Here is a 21,240-nt window from a genome sequence, read left to right as displayed (position 1 = left end):
GGTAGAAGCGGGCTGTTTGGGGTTGCAGGATTATGCGATGGGAAGCTGTAGAGGGAAGATGTCCAGAGGAGATGAGGTTAATGAAAGTCCTGGAAACAGTAGCTTGATGTTCAGTGGTGGAAGTCATGGTCCAGGGGAAGGTAGGAAGAAGTGTATGAGTGTTGATGCTCAGCCTCTGCAAGGTAGAGGCCCGTACGCCAGACAATACCACCACCCTTGTCAGCAGAGCAGATTTGAACACAATGTCGGAGTTAGACCCGAGAGGACCAAGTGCAGCAAGTTCAGAGGGAGCTTGGATGCTGGGCTAGAAGAAGTCAAGAAGATTAAGTATTAAATTATTTTTCAGGTTTCCTTGTGAACAAGGAGGGGCAACAGAGCTCCTCCAGACCTCACAAGGAAGCCTTGGGCTCTGCAGCTTTAAATGTTCCCGGCCTTGCCCAAGTCATTAGCTCTCTCCCCGCCTATTAATATTGGGCCAATATGTCTGAAATTACTTCAGTGTTTATGGCTACAAATACTTATCAACTTGCTTCAATTATTGTGTTATTAATTAGCACATTAAGATGGCAGCATAATAGTTATTTCTAACTGCGCTGAGTCTGCTTCATCAGAAGAGTTACAATGGCTATGGAACTGAAACATGAAATTGCCTATGTCTCGAAAGTTACACTTACCAATGTGCAAGTACTGCAAGTGGTAATCTTGTGCACATGCCATCAACTTTTAAATTTATATAGAGTACCACCATCTTATTCACCGAGGCAGACTTCTTTGAAAAGTATGGTGTTCAAAGCAGATTATGTATTTTTATTTAGCACAGATATATGCCACTTAAGAGTGTAATTTACAAATACTTAACCATTTTGATTGGCAAAGTTAGAATCCTTCCCTCATTACTCCCTTGGGCAAGTTAATTGTATTCCCTTTTTTTATGTCACTGGTGTTGGACATCCAGAAAGTACTCAACCAAGGAGACAATTCAAAATATACTTGAAGCCCTAAATCGGACAAGCAAAGCATTTTCCCCTTACAAATGCAATTACTGTAATTAACATTAGCATTTTGTCATGCAGCAGCAAATTAGAAAGACTAACTCAAATTGAGCTGTTGGATCCAAAATTGTGAGCAAGTGTTCTTTCTTTCTTTCTTTGGCCTCCTTGTCTCGAGAGACAATGAGTAAGCACCTAGTGGTGGTCAGTGGTTTGTGAAGCAGTGCCTGGAGTGGCTATAAAGGCCAATTCTAGAGTGACAGATTCTTCCACAGGTGCTGCAGATGAAATTGGTTGTCGGGGCTGTTACACAGTTGGCTCTCTCCTTGAGTTTGTCTTTTTTCCTGCCAACTGCTAAGTCTCTTCAACTCGCCACTCTTTAGCCCTGCCTTTATGACTGTCTGCCAGCTCTGGCGATCACTGGCAACTAACTCCCACAACATGTGGTCAATGTCACAGGACTTCATGTCACGTTTGCAGACGTCTTTAAAGCGGAGACATAGATGGCCGGTGGGTCTGATACCAGTGACGAGCTCGCTGTACAATGCATCCTTGGGGATCCTGCCATCTTCCATGCGGCTCACATGGCCAAGCCATCTCAAGCGCTGCTGGCTCAGTAGGGTGTATATGCTGGGAATGTTGGCCGCCTCGAGGACTTCTGCATTGGAGATACGGTCCTGCCACCTGATGCCAAGGATTCTCCGGAGGCAGCGAAGATGGAATGAGTTGAGATGTCGCTCTTGGCTGACATACGTTGTCCAAGCCTCGCTGCCGTAGAGCAAAGTACTGAGGACACAGGCTTGATACACTCGGACTTTAGTGTTCCGTGTCAGTGCACCATTTTCCCACACCCACTTGGCCAGTCTGGACACAGTAGCGGATGCCTTTCCCATGCGCTTGTTGATTTCTACATCGAGAGACAGGTTACTGGTAATAGTTGAGCGTAGGTAGGTGCACTCTTGAACCGCTTCCAGAATGTGGTCGCCGATATTGATGGATGGAGCATTTCTGACATCCTGTCCCATAATGTTCATTTTCTTGAGGCTGATGGTTAGGCCAAATTTGTTGCAGGCAGCTGCAATCCTGTCAATGAGTCTCTGCAGACACTCTTCTGTGTGGGATGTTAATGCAGCATCGTCAGCAAAGAGGAGTTCCCTGATGAGGGTCTTCCATACTTTGGTCTTCGCTCTAAGAGGGGCAAGGTTGAACAACCTGCCATCTGATCTTGTGTAGAGGAAAATTCCTCCTTCTGAAGACTTGAACGCATGTGAGAACAGTGGTGAGAAGAAGATTCCAAACTGTGTAGGTGCAAGAACACAGCCCTGTTTCACGCCACTCAGGATAGGAAAGGGGTCTGATGAAGCACCGCTACGCTGAATTGTGCCTTTCATATTGTCATGGAATGAGGTGATGATACTTAGTAGCTTTGGTGGACATCCGATCTTTGCTGGTAGTCTGAAGAGACCACGTCTGCTGATGCGGTCAAAGGCTTTGGTGAGGTCAATGAAAGCAACGTAGAGGGGCATCTGTTGTTCACGGCATTTGTCCTGTAGCTGGCAAAGGGAGAACAGCATGTCAATGGTGGATCTCTGCTCGAAAGCCACACTGTGCCTCAGGGTAGACACGCTCAGCCAGCTTCTGGAGTCTGTTTAAAACGACTCGAGCAAAGACTTTTCCCACTACGCTGAGCAAGGGGATTCCAAGGTAGTTGTTGCAGTCACCACGGTCACCCTTGTTCTTATAGAGGGTGATGATATTGGCATCGTGCATGTCCTGTGGTACTGCTCCCTCATCCCAGCACAGGCAAAGCAGTTCATGGAGTGCTGAGAGTATAGCAGGCTTGGCACTTTCGATTATTTCAGGGGTAATGCCGTCCTTTCCAGGGGCTTTTCCACTGGCTAGAGAATCAATGGCATCACTGAGTTCCAATTTTGTTGTGCTATAGCAAATCGGTGAGAGAGCAAGCTGACTGCTTACGACAAACTGCGAGAGACAGAGAGACACACACACACACACACACCTCGTATGACTGCAATGAACTGGGACTAGAAAAAGTGTACTTCACATGCTGGCAACAGTTATGTCAAGACAGTAATTTTGGCAGAGATGGATAACAAGAGAAAATCCTTGTTGACTTTTGATGCTGCAGAGTGAGGAGCAGTAGGGCAGATTTATTGCTGAATTTCATGGCTGCCTGACTTAATAAAAGCTAGTCATTTTCAGGTGCCTATAGCCATTGTGATGGCAAAGAAATAAGCTGCTAGGTGAGCAGCATTCATATTAAGGCTAGCACAAGTAAAACCAGTTTAAGTGGACATAGAAGGTCATGGCAGAGATATGCGAGATACTGAAAGATAGTTAAAAAGAGATTATCATGAGTGACAGTGCGATCTGTTAGAACAGGAACATGATAATACAGAAGTCCAAAAATACCATCAAAAACAAATCAAATGATCTTTCATTTTATTGCTTTTTACCCTAATGACTGTGTCCAAATGGTTAAAGCATTTATCTAAATTAATAGCCATATCACTTCAAAGTAATTCAGTGTACAAAGTGCTGTGAGATACATTCTGAGGGGAAAAATAGAAGTGTTTTTCATTGTAGAGTTAAACTTGGGTTTAAGCCTTATTTTATTGAATAACCAAGTTACCATTAATTCTGATTATCCACCTAGACAGAATTGACATTAAGATCCATTTTAAATAAATTTGCTTACAGTGTTAGTTGGAGTATTCTTAAAATATTTTGTTAAAGTCTTGTGAGCTTTTCTCTAGCATTACTCATGGGAGACAGATGACATACTGTCTCGTAACTTGGGCCCACCTAGCCGCAAGTGTGCTGACTGCTACTGCCTGATGATTGCCAACTGTATATGCACAAGGTTACTCATATGCAGTGTTTAAAAAGTCACAATCATGAAGTTTCTGACTGGTCACCAGAGCAAGGTCTATGCTGGCCAGTATTAAAAAACTGCTATACTGTCCTCTATGGGCAAACCAAGAGCTCAGCCTGCCACAGCCAGAATAACACGGTGTCCCATAGTCCTTTGCATAGTTGCTAGTGCTGTAGGGAGAAACCATCTTTTGAGTTGGTCCTCCATATTGCCAGTGGCACTAGTTCCACATTTATTTTTAAGTTGAAAGCAAACTTCCTTTTCTGATTGGGGATTCGTTACAATGTCCTTTAGGTTTAAAGAAACTAAATATAATCTTGCAATAATAGAAATCAGACACGAACATTGCTGTATAGCAAGAACTGTAGTCCAGCTCAGCACACTGCAATAATAATAAATAGTACTGGACACAGCAGACACACTGGTGCCTAGATGAATAGGCTGAGGACAACACTGCTGCATTTGAAAATTTATGAAGGCCATGCAGATCCACTACATTTTAATTCAGAATATTCACTCCTGGTCATCAGCATTTTAATTAGATTGACATTCAAGCACAGCCAAAGAGAAACTACTCCTAGCTGGGGTCCATCAAGTTAGATTCACAATAAATATTTTGGAAAACCTGAGGAGGTAAATGGGAACCAGAATACTGACAGTCAGGAACATTTCCATCACTGGTTCATAGCCTCAAACTTCTCACTTCAAATTCTACAATATACTAACCAAATAAAAAGTTTGCAAGAACACAGAATAAAATTATAAAGCTTGTAAATATTAACCCTTATCTGGCCCTTTACATTGTGGCTCAGTTTCAATTCAAAGTCACAGACTAGAAACACTAACCCTGTTTCTCCCTCCACAGATGCTGCCAGACCTACTGAGTATTTCCAGCACTTTCTGTTTTTATTTCAATTTCAAAACTGGGCTTGAACAACTTTTGTTAAGTAAGGGTATTAAAGGACTAAGGAACCAAGACCGATAAATGGAGCCAAGATACAGATCAGCCATGGTGCAACTGAATGGCTCGAGGGCTAAATGGCCTTCTCCTGTTCCGATGTTCCGTTCATAATGTTAGACCATTCCAAAGTGCTTTAGAGCCAATGAAGTACTTTTGAAGTGTATTCACTATCGTAATGTAGGAAGAACAGAAGCTAATTTGCACATAGCAAGGTCCCATTAGCAGTAATGAAATAAATGACCAGAACATTTGTTTCAGGCATTGGTTGAGAAATAAACAATGACCAGGAAATGAGAAAAATCACACCACTTAGCTTTAAAAAGTGCTATTGGATCTTTTATGCCCGACTGAGGAGCTTTGGATTGAAGTCTCTTTTGAAAGACAACACCTCCAACAATGCAAGACTCCTGCAGCATTGCAATGAGGTGCCGGCCTAGATAATGTGTTCAGATCTCTGAGGTGGGACTTGAATTCACAACCTGCTGATTCAGAGGCAAAAGTCTTGCCACTTAGCCAAAGCTGACACAAATTAGAATAATTTGTAAAAATAAACAAATTATGTGCCCAAACTATATTAATCCTGACTGTTAATTTATGCTTCTATGTGGGAGGATATTTGTATAGTTGGCAAATTTAATTACCATTTTAAATTTATCTTGTTACAACAACAGCACCTCAAATATCTGGGATTTAGGACCTGTTCCTCAAATTGTGTTATTAAGGGAATAGCACAGTTGTTTACTTTTAATTCCTGTTAAAATATATTTCACAAATAATGTTGACCCTTTTTCACCAAGGAAATCAATTGTTGGCCTAAATATATATCTGCATACCTTAACACTTCTGGAAGTTGGGATACAGAGCTACATTACAACTCTGGCGTTGGTTTATGATAACTTGAACCCACAATCTTCTGATTCAGAGGCAAGAGTGTTACCAATGAGACACTGACACCTTCCCTTTGTCTGTTTTAATGAACTGGTTTCATTTACCGTGTGGAAGATGATGATTTCCTTTGTTTGCTATTTGTCGTAAAATTGTGACTGTGAGCATAAAGAACTTGATTGTGATTTCCCTACAAGTAGTGAACAGTAGAAATCTTATCCTTCAATTTGTGTAATTGTAACCAACAACCATATCCAACAGAACGACAATGTAGAAAGACTGGAATTGTTCCCTTAGAGTGGAGAAATTTCAAAGGAAATTTAACAGGGGTGTTCAAAATTATGAAGGACATTTTGATCGAGTAAATAAAGGGAAACTGTCTCCACTAGAAGGGTCAATAAACAGAGTACATAGATGTAAGGAAATTGGCCAAAGAACCAGAAGGAAGATGAGATATTTTTTTTTTAAAAACACAGCTAGTTATGATCTAAAATACACTCTCTGAAACAGTGGTGAAAATAGATTCAAAAAATGGGAATTGGATCTTTACTTGAAAAGGCAAAATGTGCAGGACTATGGAGAAAGAGCACCAAGGCTCCTTAGACAGAACCTTCCAAACCCACGACCTCTACCAACTGGAAGGACAAGGGCAGCAAATGCATGGGAACATCACCACCTGCAAGTTCCCCTCCAAGTCACACACCATCCTGACTTGGAACTATATCGCCATTCCTTCACTGTCTCTGGGTCAAAATCCTGGAACTCCTTTCCTAACAGCACTGTGGGTATACCTACCTCACATGGACTGCAGCGGTTCAAGAAGGCAGCCCACCACCACTCCCTTCTCAAGGGCAATTCGGGATGGGCAATAAATGCTGGCCTGGCCAGCGACGCCCACATCCCATGAATGAATAAAAAAAAAGTAAAGTGGGACTAATTGGATAGCACAAGCACAATGAGCTGAATGGCCTCTTTTTGTGCTGTATGATTCTATTAAAACAAGTGTGCATTAACATTGCAACACTATAAAATACATTTTTTATTTGCATCTTCAGCACTGGATTGCTCTTAAAATGTTTTACAACAGGTAAGAGAATTGTCTGCACACCAAAATATTAAATTACGCCGTAATTGTGCACAGTCAGCTCACGTACTTCTCATCCCACACATGGTCTCCTCTGTGAAAAATTACGAGGTTATCTTCGGAATCCAAAGCAACTCCAGAAACCTGGCCCAGCTTTAGTTTCCCTCCAGGCCAGTCAAGTGCTTCTTCCAAGTGAGAGACTATAAGTTGGAAAGAAAAAGTACTGTTAGTAATAAATAATTATTCATTGCCTTGTTTTTACATAAGTTCATGTATCAGTATTTTTGGCATACAGATATAATTGTGTACATTTCATTATCACACATGAAAAACAAGACTTTTTTTTAAATATTGGGAACATTGCGAATTACTGTAATGCAGTACTCAAAATAACCTGTTATCTTGTGAAGCTCTTTAGCAATTCAAAACTAGCAGCATTTATTCAATATGAGAAATACGAAATGGCTGAATTACTGAGTCTGGTTATTATTTTGTGATCTACTGGTAGCTACCTGAAATTTGTTAGAAGTGAAATCCATAAAAGTTAACAATTTCCATCGATGCCTAAAATATGCCCGATTACAATGCTGACTGAAGTTAAACTGATATTTCGGATTTCTCAAAACCATTCCAGTGATGGCTCCAGAGATCCACAGGGGCAACATCCCAACATATGTGCTAGGATATACGTAATGGGAATCTCCAGTGCATGCAGGGTAAGGAGGAGCTACCTTAATTTTAATAACTGTGACAGGTGTCTGTGCTACTGGGGGTGGATGTTGAACATTTGTCAACCAAGGAAAGCTGCAAAATGTGGCAAAGGCTGTCCCTTGTGAAGGGAAAGGAGGTGCCAGGACCAGTTTTTCAGCATGTTGGGGTTGGTATGCACCTACAATTCACACTTAGTGGCATCATGTAGAAGAGATGACCCCGCCAGAATCTGCACTGGGTGGTCACCAGTAGGTAATTCTATCTCAACACATATGTCAGGGTGTGAACCCCCATCCCTGCCCTGGGAGGATTATCAGTCCCTATTTATCACAATATCTTTTTAGTGGGGCTCATGGACAGATGCAGCAAACATGATAGCTGTTGCTGCAAACCTAATTAGCATTCTACCATAGTTAACCTGACTGAACAGACTCTACTTACCAGGCACAACAGAGAAGATGGATGTCTGACCAGTGAATAATTTTGTAGACTCTTGTTTGAAATTTTTTGTCCTAATATTCTTAGAGAATCATCAAAACTGGATTTAGAATCATAGAAAAGTTGCGGCACAAAAGGAGGCCATTAAGCCCATTGTGTCTGCGCCGGATGAAAAAGCTAGCCACCCAATCTAATCCCACCTTCCAGCACCTGGTCTGTAGTCTTGCAGGTGCACGTCCAAGTACCTTTTAAAAGAGTTGAGGGTTTCTGCCTCCACCACCAATCCAGGCAGTGAATTCCAGATACCCACCAGTCTCTGAGTGAAAAAGTTTTTCCTCATGTCCCCTCTAATCCTTCTACCAATCACCTTAAATTTGTGCCCCCTGGTAATTAACCTCTCTGCTAGAAGAAACAGGTTCTTCCTGTCTACTCTATCTAGGCCCCTCATAATTTTGTACACCTCAATTAAGTCATCCCTCAGCCTCCTCTGTTCTAAGGAAAACAACCCTAGTTGATCCAATCTTTCTTCATAGCTGCAACTTTCAAGCCCTGGCAACATTCTTGTAAATCTCCTCTGTAATGTCTCCAGAGCAATTGTGTCCTTCCTGTAATATGGTGACCAGAACTGTACACAATACTCCAGCTGTAGCCTAAGGAGCATTTTATACAGTTCCAGCATTACATTCCTGCTTTTGTATTCTATACCGCAGCCAAAAAGGAAAGCATTCCATATGCCTTCTTCACCACTCTATCTACCTGTCCTGCCACCTTCAGGGACCTATGGACCTGCACTCCAAGGCCTCTCACTTCTTCTACCCCTCTCAATATCCTCCCTTGCTTTGCCCTTCCCAAATGCATTACCTCACACTTGTCCGGTTTGAATTCCATTTGCCACTTTTCTGCCCACTCAACCAAACCATTGATATCATTCTATACTATACAGCTATCCTCTTCACTATCAATTACACGGTCAATTTTAATATCATCTACAAGTTTCCCAATCATGCCTCCCACATTTAAGTCCAAATCATTAATATATACCACAAACAGCAGGGGACCCAACACTGAGCCCTGTGGAACGCCACTGGAAACCGCTTTCCATTTGCAAAGACATCCGTTGACCACGACCTTTTGTTTCCCATCACTGAGCCAACTTTGGATCCAACTTGCCACTTTCTCCTGTATCCCATGGGCTTTCATTTTTCTGACCAGTCTGCCATGTGGGACCTTGTCAAATGCCTTACTGAACTCCATGTAGACCACATCCACTGCACTACCCTCATCAATTCTCCTTGTTACCTCCTCAAAAAATTTAATCAAGTTAGTAAGACACGACCTTCCCTTAACAAATCCATGCTGACTATCCCTGATTAATCCATGCTGAAGTGGCGATTTATCTTGTCTCTCAGAATTAATTCTAATAATTTACCACCACCGAGGTCAGACTAACCAGCCTATAAATATTTGGCCTATCCCTCGCACCCTTTTTATACAATGGTACAGCATTCGCAGACCTCCAATCCTCCAGACCTCACTGTATCTAGTGAGGATTTGAAGATGATCAACAGAGCATCTGCTATTTCCTCCCTGGCTTCCTTTAACAACCTGGGATACAATCCATCCAGCCCAAGCGATATATCCAATTTCAAGGATGCCAGACCCTCTAGTACTTCCTCTTTCATTATGCTTATCGTATCTAATATTTCACACTCCTCTTTTACTACAATGTCTGCATTATCCCTCTCCTTTGTGAAGGCAGACAAAAAACTCATTAAGAACCCTGCCCACATCTTCTGCATCGACACATGTTCCCTTGTGCATCTCTGATAGGCCCTACCCTTTCCTTCATTATCCTCTTGTTCTTAATGTACTGATAAAACATCTTTGGGTTTTCCCTGCCAATAATTTTTCATTTCCTCTCTTTGCTTTCCTGATTTCCTTTTTTACTTCACCCCTGCACTTTCTATACTCCTGTAGGCTTTCTAAAGTATTAAGTTTTTGTGACCGTCATAAGCTTTCTTTTTCTGCCTCTTCTTAACCTGTATGCTTCTAGATAACCAGAGGGTTCTAGATTTGGCTGTTCCGCCCTTTATTTTTGTGGGGACATGTCTACACTGTGACTGCATAATCATACTTTTGAATGCCTCCCGCTGTTTTGTCACTGATTTGCCTTCAAGTAGCTGTATCCAGTCCACTTTTGCCAGAACACCTCTCAGTTTTGTAAAATTTGCCTTCCCCCAATTTAGAACTCTTACTCCAGTTTTATCGTTGTCCTTTTCCATGATTATGCTAAAACTAACTGTATTTTGATCACTATCTCCAAAATGGTCACCACTGCTACTTCATCCAGTTGCCCAGCTTCATTTCCACAGACTAAATCTAGAATTGCGCTCCCTCTCGTTGGGCTTGTTATGTTCTAGCTAAAAAAGTTCTCTTAACCGCAGTTCAATAATTTTGTGCCCTCTGTGCTCTTCACATTGTTTGTATCCCAGTTGATATTAGGGTAGTTGAAATCCACAACTATTATTAACTAGTTTTTGCATTCAGAATTTTGCCTTCATATTTGTTCCATCTTCCTCTCACTATTTGGGGGTCCATAGTACACTCCTAGTAGTGTGGCTGCCCCTTTTTTATTTGAGCTTTTTTTTTTAATTCTTTCATGGGATGTGGGCGTCGCAGGCCAGGCAAGCATTTATTGCCCATCCCTAATTGCCCTTGACAACAGAATTCAGAGGGCATGCAAGAGTCAACCACATTGCTGTGGATCTGGAGTCACATGTAGGCCAGACCAGGTAAGGACAGCAGATTTCCTTCCCTAAAGGACATTAGTGAACCAGATGGGTTTTTACAACAATCGACAATTAGAAATTAGAACATTACAGCGCAGTACAGGCCCTTCGGCCCTTGATGTTGCGCCGACCTGTGAAACCATCTGACCTACACTATTCCATTTTCATCGATATGTCTATCCAATGACCACTTAAATGCCCTTAAAGTTGGCGATGGTTTCATGGCCATCATTAGACTAGCTTTAAATTCCAGATTTATTAATTGAATTCAAATTCCACCTTCTGCTGTAGTGGGATTCGAACCCATGTCCACAGAGCAATACCTGGGTCTCTGGGTTACTAGTCCAGTGACAATACCAGTATGCCACTGTTCCCGAGAGCTCAACCCATATGGCCTCATTTGATGATTCATTTAGCAAATCATCCCTCCTCACAGCTGTTATTGATTCCTTAACCAATAATGCTACACCCACTCCTTTTTTATCCCCGTAAACTCAATATCCAGGGATGTTGAGCTGCCATTCTTACCCCTCTTTAAGCCAGGTTTCCATTATAGCAATGATATCATGTTGCTATGTGTCTATCTGTGCCCTCAGCTCATCGGCTTTATTTGCTATACTCCTTGCGTTTAAATAAATACCTTTCAACACTGCCAAATTCCTGTGCTGCACGCTTTTTAACCTTTGCTTCTTCTGTCTTTCCGAGTCACTCACTAATTTTCTACCTCCTGTTCCCTGCCCTAAAATTGTCCTATCTGAAACTGCTCTCAGGTTCCCATCCCCCTGCCAAACTAGTTTAAATCATCCACAACAGCACAAGCAAACCTTCCTGCAAGGATATTCATCCCAATCCTGTTCAGGTGTAGACCGTCCAGCTTGTATAGGTCCCACCTTCCCCAGAACTGGTCCCAATATCCCAAAAATCTGAAACCCTCCCTCCTGCACCATCTCTCCAGCCACACATTCATCTAGTGTATCCTCCTATTTCTATACTCACTAGCATGTGGCCTTGGGAGTAATCTGGAGATTATTACCTTTGAGGTTCTGCTTACTAATCTCTTTACTAACTCCCTAAACTCAGCCTGCAGGACCTCATCCCTCTTTCTTCCCATATTGTTGGTGCCAATGTGACCTCTGGTTGTGCACCTTCGCCCTCCAGAATGCTCTGTAGCCACTCAGTGATATCCATGACCCTTGCACTAGGGAGGCAACATACCATCCTGGAATCATGTCTGCGACCGCAGAAGCACCGGTCTGTTCCCCTAAATATAGAATCCCCCATCATTATTGCTCTCCTGTCTTTTATCCACCCTCCTTTCACAGCTGAGCCATCCATGACTCTCACCGCACTCTCCAGAGGAACCCTCTCTCCCACCAGTACTCAGAACTGAATACTGGTTAGAAAGTGGGATCTCATCTGGGGACTCCTGCACTACCTGCCTTATCCTTCTTGTCTGTCAGGCAGCCACCCAATCCCTCTCTGCCCTCTTAGCTCCAGGTGACTACCTCCTGAAATGTGCTATCCACATAGTTACAAATTGTGTGTTACAAATTGTCTTCTATTCATTGGATAGCATCCAGCAGAAAACACATCCTCATTTTTCCAATGTACACTGCCTCAGGTTTATATGTTAAAATATTTATTGTTGTGAACGGAACTTGGACATGTTGGGTCTAGGCCAAGTACTTTGGGTATACCCCATGATAATTGCTGAGTTATGTGTACTACCTTTAGCAACACTTTGTATTTGAACCATGAAATGATCCTAATTGAGAGGTTAATATTGGGCTTCAGCATGTTAACCTGACCCCTCTTATTCACATCCAATATAAGGTTACCCAGCACACTCAGTCAGGACCAACTAATCGATAAAGCATTGCAGTACACATTATCAAACCCAAATAGAGTCAGTTCAACACCATTAGGAGCATTTTAAGTGCCACTGTAGTAGAAGTAGTGGCACCAACAATCAAGTTACTTGTACTATCCTGAAAGTTAGCTGTGGTATTTTTAGCAGACCATATAGGTGGCTAAATTTAGTATGCTGTTTGATATCAATAAAAAGTACATACATATGAACATACAAATTAGGAGCAGGAGAAGGCCTTTCGGCCCCTTCAGCCTGCTCAGCCATTCAAGATCATGGCTGATCTGATTGTAACCTCAACTCCATGTTCCCACCTACCCCCAATAACCTTTCACCCCTTTGCTTAACAAGAATCTATCTACCTCTGCCTTAAAAATATTCAAAGGCTCAGCTTCCACTGCCTTTTGAGGAAGAGAGTTCCAAAGACTCTCAACCCTCAGAGAAAAAAAATTCTCATCTCTGCCTTAAATGGGCGACCCCTTATATTTAAACAATGACCCCTAGTTCTGGATTCTCCCACAACGGGAAATATCCTTTCCACATCCACCCTGTCAAGACCCCTCAGGATCTTATATGTAAATCTAAGGCAATGTATAATACTGTACTGGTTTGTATAAGACATTCTTAGTCACGTCTTTCATTTTAACTTGGCTGCCTGAATATTTGAAATTTATCTTTTGAAAATGATTAATTGCCTCATTCCCTAATGAAGGATCAGAACTGCAGACCTGAGTCATACAAACCAGTAAAACCTCAGGTTCAGTCTAGTCTGATTAAATAAATTTAGCCAGAAGGTACTACAACCAAAAGTGGAAACTTTTTTTTCCACATAGAGGATTGTGAGGTTCTGAAATTTACTGTCGTGATTGAAGCTGAAATAGTGTTAACATTTAAGAGTAGTTTAGATAGGTGGCTGAAAGAAAGAGAAATAAAAAGATTTGGGATTAGGGTGGGTACATGGGATTAGGACTATTGCTCATGTGGAGAATAAACACCAAGATAAACTGATTGGGCCAGATGGCCTGTTTTTGTGTTGGAATTTCTATGTAAATAATTTCAGTATACCCAGATAAAGGAGGCAGGGAAAAAAGAAAATCAAACCAAAAGAACCACTTACATTCATATAGAGCCTTTCACAACCACTGGATGTCCCAAAGAGCTTTATGGCCAATGAAGTATTTTTGCAGTGTCATCACTGTTGTAGGAAATGCAGCAGCCACTTTGTGCACATCAAGCTCCCACAAACAGCTATGTGATATTGGCCAGATAATATGTTTTTGTGATATTGATGGAGGGATAAATATTGACCAAGACACCGGGGATAATTCCCCTGTTCTTCTTCAAAATAGTGTCATGGGTTCTTTTACATATACCTGAGAGGATAGATGGGGCCTTGGTTTAATATCTCATCAGAAGGATGACACCTCAACAAGGGACCTATGACTGATTACTACTAGCAACATCTCTAATTCAGTGTGCCTTTAGCCAGAATCATGAGGTTATCAAGGACACATGTACACAGAATAAAAGATGCCCCTTTGTATTCTCACAACGATACTGATAACAGCTGCAGCAGTAGGAAAACAAGTGATGCCAGGGATTATTAGACAGAAACCTGAGCAAAGCCAGGGCCTTGCGTACATGCTATCCTTATAATTGGGTAATAAAGTGATGGTTATAAGTCAGTAATTGGTCTCATGAAATTTAGCAGTTTGGTATTATAGAAAGAGGTATAAAAAGGTGGCCCGAACAGACAGAAGTTTGTAGAAGACTTCAAGAGACACCCAGAAAATGAAACAGGAGGGTCCAGGGAGTGCTGCCAAGACGCTTGAAGGATTAGCCAGGAGTTCTGGCAAAGGCTGCTACCATGACTTTTACCCAGTAAATAAATGGAGTAATACAACTCTCAAATATGCCTTGTAAATCAGTGCTCAGATACAATTATGCATCAAGTCCCACTTGTGATGAATAAAGTTTAATCACTGCCACCAATATGGGTCAATGTCGAATCATTTGCTATCAAAAAGAAAAGCTAACACCTGCCATACTGGATAATGGAAATATTTTACGTTTAAAAATGTTTTGTTTTATAAAGCCATACGCAAAATTTTATTCAGTTCAGTTTATTATAATGATTATACTTTGAATTGTGATTAAGGAAAGTAGCAGGTATTCTAAAATAAAACAATCAGAAAAATACATGATTTATGCATTAATCCCAATCTTGGAACAGCTGCACACAATACCTGCTTTGAGCCTTCTAATTATGAATGCTCAGAGAGCTTGCACTTGGCCCAGAAAGGCTCAAGGGGTTTGCTTTCTTGAGGTGAGGGTTATGGGCTTGGTCCCAGTCACAAGTAACTTGAAAAATAACTTCAAATGTGGACAAAGACATAGAAAACGTTAATGTCAAAAAGTTAACATGAAATGCGCAAAAACTTAAATAGGGAATCAAAAGTGGCAAAGGCAGGAGTGCATGTAGATATCAGATTTTTAATATAATTTTGATACTAGCAATTGTAGCAAAACATTTAGAAAATCATAATACAATCAAGCAGAGTCAATATGGTTTTATGAAACAGAAATCGTGTTTGACAAATTTATTTAGAGTTCTTTGACGATGTAATGAGCAGGGTGGATAAAGGGGAACCACTAGATACAGTGTATTTGGATTTCCAAAAGGCATTTGATAAGGTGCCACATAAAAGATTACCACACAAGAGCTCATGGTGTGGAAGGTAATATATTAGCACGGATAGAAGATTGGCTAACATGGCCCTGCGTACATGCTATCCCTATAATTGGGCAATAAGGTGATGGTTGTAAGTCAATAATTGGTCTTGTGAAATTTAGTGGTTTGGCATTATAGAAAGTGTCCTTGATAACCTCATGATACTGGCTAAAGGCACACTGAATTAGAGATGTTGCTAGTAGCAATCAGTCATGGGTCTCTTGTTGAGGTGTCATCCTTCTGATGAGATATTAAACCAAGGCCCCATCTACGCTCTCAGGTATATGTAACCTGCCACCAATATGGGTCAATGTCGAATCATTTGCTATCAAAAAGAAAAGCTAACACCTGCCATACTGAATAATGGAAATATTTTACATTTAAAAATATTTTGTTTTATGAAGCCATATGCAAACTTTTCTAGTGTTTTGTCGTCATGACTCCAACAACTCCTCAGTGCCACAGAATTTGTTCCCACCATATATGGGTCATTTTCAGGTTGGCAAGCTGTATCTAGTGGGGTGCCAAAGGGATCAGTGCTGACGCCTCAACTGTTTACAATCTACATTAATTATTTGGATGAAGGGACAGAGTGTATTGTGGCCAAATTTGCAGACAATAGAAGATAGGTAGGAAAGCAAGTTGTGAGGAGGACACAAAGAGTCTGCAAAGGGATATAGATAGGTTAAATGAATGGGCAAAAATTTGGCAGAGTATTACGTAGGAAAATAAGGTTGGCTACATTAGTAGGAAGAATAGAAAAACAAAATATTATTTAAATGGAGAGAGAACACAGAATCCTGTGGTACAGAGGGATCTGGGTGTCCCCGTACATGAATTACAAAAAGTTAATATGCAGGTACAGTAAATAATTAGAAAGGCAAATGGAATGTTGGCATTTATTGCAAGGGGGATGGAATACAAAAGTTGTGAAGTCTTGCTACACCTGTACAGGGCATTGGTGAGGCTGCATCCACAGTACTGCGTATAATTTTGGTCTCATTTAAGGAGGGATATATTTGTATTGGAGGCAGTTCAGAGAAGGTTCGCAAGGTTGATTTCTGGGATGAAGGGGTTGTCTTATGAGAAAAGGTTGAGCAAGTTGGGCCTATATGTATTGGTGTTTAGAAGAATGAGAGGTGATCTTATTGAAACACAAGATTCTGAGGGGTTTGACAGAGTAGATGCCGAGAGGATGTTTCCCTTCATAGAGGAATCTAGAACTAGGAGGCACAGTTTCAGAACAAGGGGTCTCCCATTTAAGATGGAAATGAGGAGGAATTTCTTCTCTCAGAGAGTCATTAATCTTTGGAATTCTCTACCCCAGAGAGCATTGGAGGCTGGGTCATTGAATATATTCAAGGCTGAGTTAGACAGATTTTTGATCTGCATGGGAGTCAAAGGTTATGGGAGGCAGGCAGGAAAGTTCAGGCCACAATCATGTCAGCCATGAACTTACTGAGTGGCGGAGCAGGCTCGAGGGGCCGAACGGTTTACTCCTGCTCTTATTTCTTATGTACTTACGTAATTGTGAAATGTTACTATGTTCCGTAAAGTACTACCGAAGCTACTTAAAAACAACAAAGCTCTTGATCATTTTGAAGTTTGGGGATGGGAACAAATTCTGTGGCAATGAGGAGTTTTCGGAGTCATGACGACAATATACTAGAACATTTGAGTGCGATCTTATATACTGGATTTGTATTCTTTTTATTTGAAAAAACCCTCCCCACTCTGAGACCAAGAGGGAGCAAATGGATTCAAGGCCATGAGGGAGTAAGCAGGTAGGCCAATGGTGTCATTGGGGAAGGGAGAAGGAGCAAGCAAGGATGATGGGGCCAGAGACGACGTACAAGTTCAGGAAACGGAGACCAAGGATCCTGCTCCTCTCCCCAGCAATAATACTTTGTTTTTAAATATTTACAATTTATTCCATTTATAATCTATATCAATGACTTACATGAGGGGATTGAATGTAATGTATCCAAATTTACTGACAATATAAAGCTAGGTGGAAAAGCAAGTTGTGAGGAGGACACAAAGAGGACAGAGACAGGTTGAGTGAGTTTGCAGATGGAATATAAAGTGGAGAGGTGGGAAGTTATCCACTTTGGAAGGAAAAGTAGAAAGCATTTTTTTTTTAAATGGTGAGAGATTGGAAAATATTGGTATTCAGAGGGACCTGTGTCCCCTTGTACACAAATCATAAAGTTAAGATACAGGTACAGCAGTACTCAGGAAAGCAAATGGTAGTCTTTATTACAAAGGTATTGGAGTATAAGAATGAAGAAGTTTTACTGTAATTGTATAGGACCTTGGTGAAACCACACCTGGATTAATGTGTATAGTTTTGGTCTCCTTACATAACAACGGATATAATTGCCTTGGAGGGTATGCAACAAAGGTTCACTGGACTGATTCCTGAGATGAGAATATTGTCCTATGAGGAGAGGTTGAGTAGACTAGGCCTATATTCCCCAGAATTTAGAAGAATGAGAGGTGATCTAATTGAAACATGCAAAATTCTTAAAGGCAATAAGAACAGAAAATACTGGATATATTCAGCAGATCTGGCAGCATCTATCGAGAGAAAAACAGAGTTAACGTTTCAGGTCAATGATCTTTCATCAAAAATTCTTAAGGGGCTTGATAGGGTAGATGCTAGGAAGATGCCTCCTCTGGTTGGGAGTCTAGAACTAGGGATCACAGTCTCAGAATAAGTGGTAAGCCATTTAAGACATAGATCAGGAGAAATTTTGTCACTCTATAAGTGTGGTGGATCGTTAGAATTCTCTATCCAGAGAGCTGTGGATGCTCAGTTGTTGTATATATACAAGACAGAGATTGATAGATTTGTGGATACTAAAAGAATTAAGGGATACGAGGATAGTGCGGGGAGGTGGAGTTAAGGTAGACAAATGGCCATGATCGCACTGAATGGTGGAGCAGGCTTAAACTGCCAAATGGCCTACTCATACTTCTTACGTTATGTTGCCATGAATTTCAGATCCCAGTATATGTTACCAAATACCTTTTATTAGAAGGCCAATATTACCGTAGCATTTCAACTATACTGGTGTTGTGGCTTTAGTCTGTATTGATGTGGTTGGAGACATAGCTCAGAGTCAAGATATTCAAGCCTAGTAGCCAGTAGCTGTTAAGCCCATACGTGGCAGAGAGTGAAGCCCGGAAACGGAGTAAGTAGCTGACAGCAAGGCTCGAGACTGTGGCAAACAAAGTCACCACTCTGGGAGAGTGATAGGATCAGAGATTTATCTCATGAATAGGAGCCAAAGAACCAGGAACTGTCACAGATTGCCAACCATTTTGTTTGGCGATTATTTTTGTGACTGAAGCAAAACAAAAATCACACAAGAGGCAATATGTGGATATTGCTGGTCAAAGAGGCACTAGAGTTGGATTTCTACAATTATACGTGCCCGAACTTTTAATCGATAATCTAGGTGGATCTAAGCATTTCTTCACTGAATGAGAAAAAAGCTATTGCAGGGGCTTGCCCTCAGTTATTCCCTTAAATACATATCAATATGATGTATCCCACTGAACCCAGTGATCTGGAAATCATAGCCACATCCATTTACAACCGCATGGTGTCATAAAAAATGTAATGGAATAATCCAGGACAAGAACATACGAACTAGGAGCAAGAGCAGGCCATTCGGCCCTTCGAGCCTGCTATACCATTTGATAAGATCATGGCTCATCTGATTGTGGCCTCAACTCCACTTTTCTGTCTACCTTGTCAGTCAGGAATCTATCTAACTCAGCCTTAAAAATAATAAATGACCCTGCCTCCACTGCACTCTAGGGAACAGAATTCCACTGAGTAATAATCTTCTGAGAGAAAACATACCTTATCTCCATCTTAAATGGGAGGCCCCTAATTTTTAAACTGTGTCCCTTAGTTCTAGTCTCTCCCTTAAAGGGAAACATCCTTTCAGCATCCACCCTGCCAAGTCCCCTCAGGATCTTATGTTTCAATAAGATCGCCTCTCATTCTTCTAAACTCCAATGGATACAGGCCTAACCTGTCCTGCCTTTCCGCATAAGATAACCCCTTCCTCCCAGGAATCAGTCGAGTGAGCCTTTTCTGAACTGCTTCTAATGCAATTATATCTCTTAAGTAAGGAGACCAAAACTGTATGCAGTACTCCAAATGTGGTCTCACCAATGCCCTGTACACCTTTCCTACTTTTATTCTCAATTCCCCTTACAATAAACGACAACACTCCTTCCTAATCACTTGCCGTAGCTGCATATTAACTTTCTAGTGATTCCTGTACCAGATTCCAGTACCCCTGTACTGCAATCCCTTTCCATTTAAATAATAAACTGCTTTTTTATTCTTCCTGCCAAAGTGGACAAGTTCACATTTTCCCACATTACATGCCATCTGCCAAATTTTTGCCCACTCACTTAACCTATCTATTATATCCCTTTGCTGTCTCTATGTCCTCTTCACAACTTACTCTCTTACCTATCTTTGTCTCATCAGCAAATTTAGCAACCATGCATTTGGTCCCTTCATTCAAGTCATTAATATAGATTGTAAATAGTTGAGGCCCCAGATCTGATCCCTGTGGCACTCCATTAGCTACAGCTTGCCAACCTGAAAATGCCCCATTTATCCCTACTCTCTGCTTCCTGTTAGCTAACCAATCCTCTTTCCATCCTAATACGTTACACCATGAGCTCTTATTTTGTGCAGTAACCTTTGATGTGGCACCTTATCAAATGCCTTTTGGAAATCCAAGTACACCACATCCACAGGTTCCCCTTTATCCACATTGTTTGTTAGTTCCTCAAAGAATTCTAGTAAATTAGTCATACATGATTTCCCTTTCAAAAGACCATACGGACTCTGCCTGATCGCATTAAGAGTTTTTAATGTGCCCTGCTATAACCTCCTTAATAATAGATTCCAGCATTTTCCCTATGACAGATGTTAGGCTAACTGGCCTTAGTAGTTTCCTGCTTTCTGTCTCCCTTCTTTATTGAATAGAGGAGTTACATTCACCAGTTTCTAATATGATGGGATCTTTCCAGAATCTAGGGAATTTTGGAAAATTATGAACAATGCATCTACTATCTTAGCAGCTACAAAATGCAAAAATAAAACATGGCCAACATCCAACATAAGTGCCAAAGTACACCCATCCATGACCTCTGGTGCTATTCCAAAGTATCCAGCGTTAGGAAGAGGTTACCTAACTGTAATATTGTGCTCACGTGCCCACGCCACTACAGATGCATCTTGGATGCCATAAAGTATGGAGTGGTTGGCGATGTTGGGGGGTGGGGGGAGAATGGAGGGTGGTGGTAGCTCCAGAGGAAGGATTGAGATGTGTACATAAAGACAATAAATACTCCAAGTCCGATTGCCAGATGCTCCACCCCAAAAAGGTATCAGGTAACTGATGGGGAAGACCAGATCCGGCACATCCAATGCCAAACCTAATATCCATCCCATCCTTGTACCAGAAGGACCTTGGAAAATGGCCCCAGACTGAAGCTGAATCCGTAATCTTTGACCTTCAATAATTGAGGCAGAAACCCTGGCTATCATTCTGACAGCTCACAGTAAATTTAAGCTGGAATCAGTGCAGATTTTACAGTCACATCCTGTGATTGATTGCCTTCATTTCTAATTACTTAATACTTTAATTTGTTTTGGCATGCTAATGAGATGAAATTTTACGGCACCAACAGGGTTAAGCCAAAATGTAAGATTCAGTGGCCAATGGGATCAGAAAAGCAAAATACCAAAATGACATAAAAATATCTATTATTTCAGCCATTTAATAATGGACCTAAATATTGTACTAAATCATCATAACTAATGAGCAACTCTTGTACAATTTCTGAATT

The 21,240-nt window shown here is 41.2% G+C and overlaps 1 protein-coding gene across 9 annotated transcripts in view; it reads right to left on the bottom strand.

The window, feature by feature from the left end:
- The window catches only part of pam (peptidylglycine alpha-amidating monooxygenase), a 322,861-nt gene that overhangs the window by 27,441 nt on the left and 274,180 nt on the right, over positions 1-21,240 (bottom strand). For all 9 annotated transcript variants that reach the window (XM_068029768.1, XM_068029766.1, XM_068029771.1 and 6 more), the window contains one exon: positions 6,886-7,015. In XM_068029768.1, the coding sequence (XP_067885869.1) occupies positions 6,886-7,015 (130 nt within the window). The remainder of the gene's footprint in view (positions 1-6,885; positions 7,016-21,240) is intronic.

This window comes from Heterodontus francisci, chromosome 4 (assembly GCF_036365525.1).
Source record: "Heterodontus francisci isolate sHetFra1 chromosome 4, sHetFra1.hap1, whole genome shotgun sequence".
Taxonomy (NCBI): domain Eukaryota; kingdom Metazoa; phylum Chordata; class Chondrichthyes; order Heterodontiformes; family Heterodontidae; genus Heterodontus; species Heterodontus francisci.
Note: the sequence above shows the minus strand (reverse complement) of the source record. Positions and strands in the feature narration are given on the sequence as shown.